General features: G+C 45.3%; 3 protein-coding genes across 3 annotated transcripts in view; all 3 read right to left on the reverse strand.

The window, feature by feature from the left end:
* Positions 1-8,424, reverse strand: part of LOC118405316 (carboxypeptidase N subunit 2-like) — a 34,973-nt gene that overhangs the window by 12,021 nt on the left and 14,528 nt on the right. The gene's annotated exons all lie outside the window — the stretch shown is intronic.
* Positions 7-4,804, reverse strand: LOC118405354 (insulin-like growth factor-binding protein complex acid labile subunit). The gene is made up of 8 exons (XM_035804811.1): positions 4,477-4,804; positions 3,703-3,893; positions 3,176-3,447; positions 1,817-2,889; positions 1,465-1,625; positions 1,124-1,320; positions 794-973; positions 7-650 (listed from the first exon to the last, which is right to left on the reverse strand). The coding sequence occupies exons 2-8, from the start codon at positions 3,878-3,880 to the stop codon at positions 432-434; spliced, it is 2,280 nt and encodes a 759-aa protein (XP_035660704.1). The 5' UTR covers positions 3,881-3,893; positions 4,477-4,804; the 3' UTR covers positions 7-431.
* On the reverse strand, positions 4,843-8,405 carry LOC118405362 (insulin-like growth factor-binding protein complex acid labile subunit). The gene is made up of 6 exons (XM_035804826.1): positions 7,934-8,405; positions 6,823-7,688; positions 6,531-6,694; positions 6,008-6,204; positions 5,654-5,833; positions 4,843-5,523 (listed from the first exon to the last, which is right to left on the reverse strand). The coding sequence occupies exons 1-6, from the start codon at positions 8,234-8,236 to the stop codon at positions 5,305-5,307; spliced, it is 1,929 nt and encodes a 642-aa protein (XP_035660719.1). The 5' UTR covers positions 8,237-8,405; the 3' UTR covers positions 4,843-5,304.

Genomic DNA, 8,424 nt, shown 5'->3' on the forward strand with positions numbered 1-8,424 from the left:
TTCAATACCTCGTGGCCTAGAACATGTATAGTAGTTTCGTTCCAATAATTTTGAGGAGGATTTATATTCTTGTGATTATTTCTGATATGATGTCTCATGTAACCAGTAATACATCGCCACCATCAAAGCGTATAATGTGGAAAAAGAACTGTCGGAGTAGGAGACACAAGAAAAGTGTCAAACCGAGTCTGTGGTGTTGGTGAAACATCCACACTTTCACTGTCAAAGCGAGCCTGCGTCAAGTATAAAGCGGCGCAGCGTTGGTGACTATGGATTCCATTTAAGAAGGGTCACATGGCGTATAGTCATGAAGTACTATGATCATGTGTGAGCCCGACACCGGCCTCTTGATTCCAAGGGATCTTCTTTCTGTCGTTTCCGTCCATGCTCCGTTTTTGACTGGTCATATCGTAACCGGCGGTTACTAGTATCTAAGGCCCGTTGGTGACCCTGAGATTGACCGTTGCCGTAGCCGTACCGAGGTAGTTGACCGCCATGCAGCTGTAGGTGCCCGAGTCCTCTGATGACGCTGACACGACGACCAGACTTCCGTCTGATAGAACACTGAGACCCGGATGTTGGGAGTCAGAGGTCAGACTCACGCCGGTAGGAGTGGTCCAGATGACCGCTGCTTCAGGGCAGGCCGTGACCTGAAGTAGAAAGTTGACAACTGCTTGTATATACCGTTCTTCAGTGGGAAAGACGGCGTCTTTCCCACTGCAGATCTGACGATCTATGTCGGCATACAAAGCTACCAAACAGATACTTCTAAAAAATCGAACTTTCATGTTACCTGACACTTGAGTACTGCTCTGTGTCTGATATGGACGACTGCGGTACTTCCCCTTGTATCTATGGTCGGGGCGGATTTGTGCGGACAGTCGCATCTAAGAGCGTTCAGTGAGACGTTCCGCAGAACCTGTCCCTTCAGGCTCCCTGGGCCCGCACACTCAAGGCTACTAAGGGCAAAGGCCTGCATAAATAGAGATAAAAGTTATGAAGCTCAAACAGCGCGGCATATGAAATGGGACACAATGTATGATTATAATGATCACAGTAACTTGAAAGAGTACAAAATCCGTCAAATCCTGTCTAACAACACGGAGAATAAAGGCAAACCCACCGCAGGTGTTCTGACATATTGCGCGTACTCGTACATCTGACAGTCACACTTCCAGGGGTTGTTAGTCATGTCTTCAAGCTCCATCAAGTCTCCATAGAAAGTCAACGGTTTGTAGATCCCACCCGGCAGGAACTGCAGATAGTTGTTGTTCAGTCTCAGCCACTTGACGTCCACTGACCCATTGAAGGCAGTTTCATCTACGGTGTTGATGAAGAAATTAAAATCATTTTTTTCATGCTACATTATAACTATTTATTTATCTCACTGATGTTACAGTATTTTCTTTCCCAAACCACATCACCGAGCAATTATATAGAAATAAGTAGTGTCACATCCCTTACCTATTATGCGGAGTTTTGTGTGATCCAAATGAACGGCAACCAGCTCTTTGTTGAAGACTCTTGGACCAACATAAACAATGGGGTTGTCGGAGAGGTCCAATTCGTACATCCTTGAGAGCTTACCGAAGACAGCCTGAGGCACTGACGTCAGATTGTTCCCGCTGCAATGCAAACCAGTATTATCAAAACCAATGAGAACTCGACGAAGAGTCTTTCATGTCAGTACCAGATGATCTAGAAATAAAATCCAGTACAGCAGATGCTACCTCCCTAACGTCTTTTTTTACCACAACATAATAGCATATTTCTTTTTTGCAATGTTTGCACATGAAAAAAAACTATCATTGCTTACCTAAGGTCCAGTCGTGTGATATTCGTCATGTTGACGAAGTCACTTGGATGGAGAGTTGAGATTTCGTTTCCTGATAAGTTGAGTATTTCTAAATGGATTATTTTCCCGAGCGCTTCCGAAGGGACCCGAGTAAGGTTGTTGTCGGCGAGGTTCAACGTTCCCAGCCTGCCGAGTCCAGCGAACACGCCCGCGTCAATGGTGCCTTTCTCTATGAAATACTTTATACCAGAGAGACCAAGGGTAGTGATGCTGGGGATATGGGAGAACTGTCCCTGTACCAGGGACTGCAGGGGGTTGTGGGACAGGTCTAGTGTATCAAGCGCACCGGGTAGCGGCGGTACTTGGGAAAGCATGTTAGAGGACAGCAATATTTGCTTTATCCCTTTAGGTAGCGGGGAGTCCATGCGGACAAGCTTGTTGTTGTGAAGGTCAAGGAAGTTCAGACTTGAGAGGTCAGCTAATACCTGTCCCGTGATGGCGCCAATTTGGTTGTCAGACAGGTCCAGACTTAAAAGGTCGTAAAGTCCTTTAAACGTGCTTTCAGTGAGAGCTGCTATCTGGTTAGCGGACAAGACAAGTTGCAGTATCCCGTTCGGAAATGTCGAATCTACTTTCACAAGCTTGTTGTTGTGAAGGTTAAGTAAGTTGAGACTTGAGAGGTCAGCGAACACCTGTCCCGTGATGGCGCCAATTTGGTTGTTGGACAGATCCAGCTGACTGAGCTTGTGAAGTCCATCGAACGTGTTGTCGTCCAGTGACTCTATCTGATTACTTTTCAGACTGATGGCGTTTGTATTGCCTAAACCTCGGAGAGCGCCCGTTAGGTTTGACAATGCATTGTTATCAAGAGTAAGTGTGCTTAATTTACTGAAAGCCGAAAGTGCACCGGGCTCAATGACAGAAATGTTGTTGTTTTGCAACAGGAGTTGCCTGGCCCCGATCGGAGCACGGAACACGCCTTTCCTGATCTCCCGGATGTGATTGTTTTGCAAACTGAAGAAGACAGAGTTTGACAGGTTGGAAAAGGCTCCCACTTCTATGCTCTCGATGTGGTTGTAGGTGAGCCTTACTTCCTGGAAAAAATGTATTGAGCCGGGTCATTGTGCTATTACGAGGAAATGAGGTCTTGATATACTGAGGTTTTACTGAGAATTCAGGTTCTGACGTCTGTTGTATCAACTTGTATGTGAGTGCTGTATCCTGTGCTCTCATCAGTAGGTCTTTATGCATCAGAAAGGCAATTTAGATTTTATGTGAGGACATCAGGGAAGTAAATGTATATCAGACAGCCCTTTGATACATTTCTTATATAGGTCTGCTATCTGTCTTTGCAACAACCATTGATAAATGGTGGCATACCTGTAAGTTTGGTAAGTCTATGAAAACTCCCTGTCGAATTGTAGTGAGCAGATTCCCATCAGTAGCCACAGTCTGCAGCTGACCACAGCCCCGGAACACACCCGGGGGCAGGTCCGATATCTGGTTACTCCCGATCTCGATGTCCACAATTGCTGGGACGTCGTCGAAGGCGCCGACCTCGATTGTTTGTAGTTTGTTTTCGAAGAGATACAATATTTTCAGCAGTGGGAGACCGGACAGATCACCTTTCCTTACCACACGGAGTTGTGTACCTGAGTTGACATGGAGTAATAGATCTACAGCTATCATTTTAATTACAAATATAATTTTAAACATTTTAACGGAAAATACGCGCAATAATTCATAAATTTCACAGGCGCGCCAAGAAAAATTCAATGTATTACAACAAAGGCAGAATTTTTTGTCCAGGAACGATCTCGCTGCATTGTTTTAATAAAAGTCACAACAAGTCATGCAGCGTCCAGTGGTTTTCGTCTCCTTTCGTTTGTTGTGAATTGTTTACATACCTTTCATCTGCAGCAGTGTAGTGTTACTCGGGATGCCTTTAGGAACATGGTCCAGAGTTGGGGTGTTGCAGTGCACGCTGGGTACATCTTGAAAACACGTACATTCTGGCGGGCAGGCGCGCACACCAGCCAGACATGTGGCGACGCAGAAGAGTAGGAGGATCTTTGCTTCAGACATACTGCCCGTAGACCTGGGCGCAGGTGAAAGTAGACAGAATTTCTTTAATGCGATATTCCGATATTTGTCCTTAAGTGACAAAGTCAGTGGAAATGCTGTCGTGGGGAACTCACCAGAGACACATGTCTGTACATACATGTTTTTACGTTGACAGAAGAACCGGATAAATGATCAACGGATGAACACGTTCTTGAATTAGGCCATCGTGTTTGTATATTTACAAAGTTGGAGAACGCTTTGACGCCACCCACCCCTCATTACGTGTCGGAGCAATCCAATATGTCTGCCCGCTATGTCAACAGAATCTGAACTTACATGCTGCTACTTGAAGAAAATAAGGCTCACACAAACGCAATTGGTTTGCTTAGACTGGGTGTCGCTGTAGTGATATTCAAGTGCACGTATAAAAAGTCGACAGCGAGTCTACTGTAGGTATTATGCAAAGATCGAAGTGCATGATTAACGTCGTTACAAGGCAAACAAAAATGTGTATCATCAATTGCAAGTCAAGACAACAGGCACATTTCCAGACCCTTTGCCAATAACCGCGACTAGAGAAATAGATTGGCTGAAAGATAGAAGCATGTCGCACCTACCGCAGGTTCCAGTCACACGGGTATACTGTTCCAGTCCTTGTGAAAAACAAGCACAGTTCAAAGTTTTACTTGTCTTGCCCGGCGCAAAGTCAGACCTATACCGGGCGCAAAATAAACGTAGATTCGTCAAATATTGGACTTACTCATTGGGGCAACAGGACGGGGCCAGGTCAATAGGTCAGACAGGTGTTTGCCGTAACTACAGTTGTAAACTTTTACCTTCGGCCTGTCATAGTCATTAACGAAATCATACCACAACTTATATACATGTCAGATATAGATGGGTAGTATGCTGAAACTTCGTTTATTTCAAATGACGAATTTGTAACCTGACAACAATCGCTTCGAATGTCTTCATAATCATATATGTAGAAAGTAAAACAGTAATAGCTGTTATTGTGAATAAACTTTCCCATGCGACAGTACAGTGTGCATTGTACAATGTATGGCAACCTAGCAAACCAATCTATAATTTTACTCTTTTATTATGATGACATTTTTACTACCGTGGTATTCTTTGATGCCTTTGTCATGCTTCCATTCCCCTATTCATTTTCTCCACATGCGTTTTAGTTTCCCTTTATCAGTCAAGTGGCACAATTAAGCTGTATAGATTGTGACAAATCATTAACATTTGAAGAATCATCATGTCACGTTCATGTAATTCGTGACAAAGTTTTCGTCCTTGTAAGATGGGCGGGTCTTTGTGGCAGTATTTCTCATCGTCCTTTTGGTTCTGGGTTGAGCTGAGGACATATATATTCGGTCCAACTGCTTGTACTCTCATCGATTCATCTAGTCGTCGTCATCTCCGTGTCGGTGGTCATCTTAGCCTCCGCTGGTGACCCTGAGATTGACCGTTGCCGTAGCCGTACCGAGGTAGTTGACCGCCATGCAGCTGTAGGTGCCCGAGTCCTCTGATGACGCTGACACGACGACCAGACTTCCGTCTGATAGAACACTGAGACCCGGATGTTGGGAGTCAGAGGTCAGACTCACGCCGGTAGGAGTGGTCCAGATGACCGCTGCTTCAGGGCAGGCCGTGACCTAAGGGGAGCGATTCGTAGGAATGTATGTTACTTTTATCTTAATGATGATATTGTGACATGTGTCATTTTTATAGTATACTTATCATTTAAAAAAGCATACATCGCGATTGATGTGACATGCCTCCCACCTTACACTTGAGCACTGCCCCCTGCCCCACATGAACCGCTGCTGAGCTGCCTCTGGTGTCTATGGTTGGTACAGAGTAGTGCGGACAGTCACATTTGAAAGCTTCCAGTGGGACCTTCCGCACCACCTGTCCTGTCAAGTTTCCTGGGTTGGTGCAGTTCAGTGTACTGAGATGAAAGGCCTGAAGGTGAACAGTAGGAAAGTTATGAAATGAAATGAGAGGTCTTCCGGCATTGCAACATTAGACTCTCCTAGTTCCCATGCCGAATTGGGCCTGTTAGACAAAAATCACCGTCTAGTGATTTTTGTCCCCTTTGCCAGACTCAAAAATCCTTCACAAAAAGATTTTTCTTACCGCAGATGATCTTGCATATTGCGCATACTCGTACATCTGACAGTCACACTTCCAGGGGTTGTTAGTCATGTCCTCAAACTCCAGCAAGTCTCCATAGAAAGTTAAAGGTTTGAAGACTCCTCCCGGTAGAAACTGCAAATAGTTGTTGTTCAGCTGGAGCCACTTCACTTCCACTGATTCATTGAAGGCAGCTCCGTCTATTGTGTAAAATATAAATCGCAGTTACACCCTGTTATGCTTAATCGTATGGAATATTCCACCAAGGTCATCTTCTGTGTACACTCGGTAATTAGAATGAGCTACATTTGAGCACAATGGCTGGATTTACACATGATGAAAAATACGTCTAATTTCAGCCTGCCTTGCCCCCCTATCGACGATATACAGGTGTTTGCTAATTCATCGTTGATTAGACTGACCATATGCATCCTTTGGTTCCACGCGATTGTGAAGTAATTTCGTTTCGGTAACCAACTTGTGCCGTGACTGTCCATGTGCCCGTGAATTACTTGTAGAGCGTTACCTATGACACGAAGTTTTGTATGATCCAGATGCACACTGAACAGCTCTCCGCCGCCGAAGGCCCTCGGACCCACATATACGATAGGGTTGCCGGACAAGTCCACCTCGTACAGCCGTGTCAGCTTGTCGAGGACAGCCTCTGGCACTGACGTCAGATTGTTACCGCTAAAATGAAGAAAAGTGTCTTGAAAATGCAAATACATTGTATCAAGAACAGTGGATCAATAATATTAATAATAAACAGCTTTCAAAACATTAGTGAATTCAGGGAAGGGAAGAATCCTTCTACTAACTTGAGATTTAGTGTCCTAATGGTCGTCTGGTTGACGAAGTCGCTGGGATGGAGAGTTGTGATCTCGTTCCCAGACAGATTCAGCGTATCTAACTGGTTGATTTTCCCGAGCGCTTCCGAAGGGACCCGAGTAAGGTTGTTGTCGGCGAGGTTCAAAGTTCCCAGCCTGCCGAGTCCAGCGAACACGCCCGCGTCAATGGTGCCTTTCTCTATGAAATACTTTATACCAGAGAGACCAAGGGTAGTGATGCTGGGGATATGGGAGAACTGTCCCTGTACCAGGGACTGCAGGGGGTTGTGGGACAGGTCTAGTGTATCAAGCGCGCCCGATAAGGGAGGTACTTCAGAAAGCATGTTAGAGGACAGCAATACTTGTCCTATCCCGCCAGGTAGCGGGGAGTCCATGCGGACAAGCTTGTTGTTGTGAAGGTCAAGAAAGTTCAGACTTGAAAGGTTAGCAAACACCTGTCCCGTGATGGCGCCAATTTGGTTGTTTGACAGGTCCAGCCCACTGAGCTTGTGAAGTCCTTGGAAAGTGTTTTCGGCCAGTGCCACTATCTGATTGCTCTTTATGCTTATGATTTCTGCGTTATCTAAACCCTGCAGCGCACCAGTAAGGGTAGAGAGAGCGTTGTTATCAAGTAGCAGCATGTAAAGTTTGCTGAATGCCGAAAGTGCGCTGGGCTCTATAACAGAAATGTTGTTGTTCTGTAACTGGATTTGCGTCGCTCCTTGAGGAGCACCGAACACGCCTTTCTTTATTTCCCGGATGTGATTGTTTTCTAAGTTGAAGATGATAGAGTTGGACAGGTTGGAGAAAGCCCCCACTTCTATGGTCTCGATGTGGTTGTTGCCGAGCCGTACAACCTAGTGGTAAGACAGAACGAAAGAATGGTGAGTTTTGATGTGTCTCCCCGTGCCACCACCCACTCAACCCTCGGGCCTCTGAGGAAAGCGGTAAGGCCAACAGGGCCATCAAGATGAAATAAAGGATTCCACTCATCCATTATCATGCTTGAGCAAGAAGGAGTGGTTGCTACAGTATCGTAATAATGTCTAAGCTATGATGTTTATTGGGTGTAGCTTACAGCCATACGAAAAACGAGACACACCTGTAAGCTCGCCAAGTCATTAAAAACTCCCTGTCGAATTGTAGTGAGCAGATTCCCATCAGTAGCCACAGTTTGCAGCTGACCACAGCCCCGGAAGACACCCGGAGGCAGGTCCGATATCTGGTTACTCCCGATCTCGATGTCCACAATTGCTGGGACGTCGTCGAAGGCGCCGACCTCGATTGTTTGTAGTTTGTTGTCGAAGAGATACAAGGTTTTTAGCATTGGGAGACCGGAGAGGTCACCTTTCCTTACAACACGGAGTTGTGTACCTGAGTTAGAGTATGTGTAATACAATTCCATTAGTATATATTAAACGTTTTCCTGAATCAAACGTAAGGCATGAATATATATTTTCTGCGTAGATATCGCATATGCAGAATACAGTTGTCATCCGTGCTAACCGTCAACCTTGAATTTGAGAAAAAAAAATACTGGGAAGCCTTTTATTGCCATTGATGTTCGTGGATTAAAAATTACGTCGTATGGAC

The sequence above is a fragment of the Branchiostoma floridae genome, chromosome 2, assembly GCF_000003815.2.
Source record: "Branchiostoma floridae strain S238N-H82 chromosome 2, Bfl_VNyyK, whole genome shotgun sequence".
Classification (NCBI taxonomy): Eukaryota; Metazoa; Chordata; class Leptocardii; order Amphioxiformes; family Branchiostomatidae; genus Branchiostoma; species Branchiostoma floridae.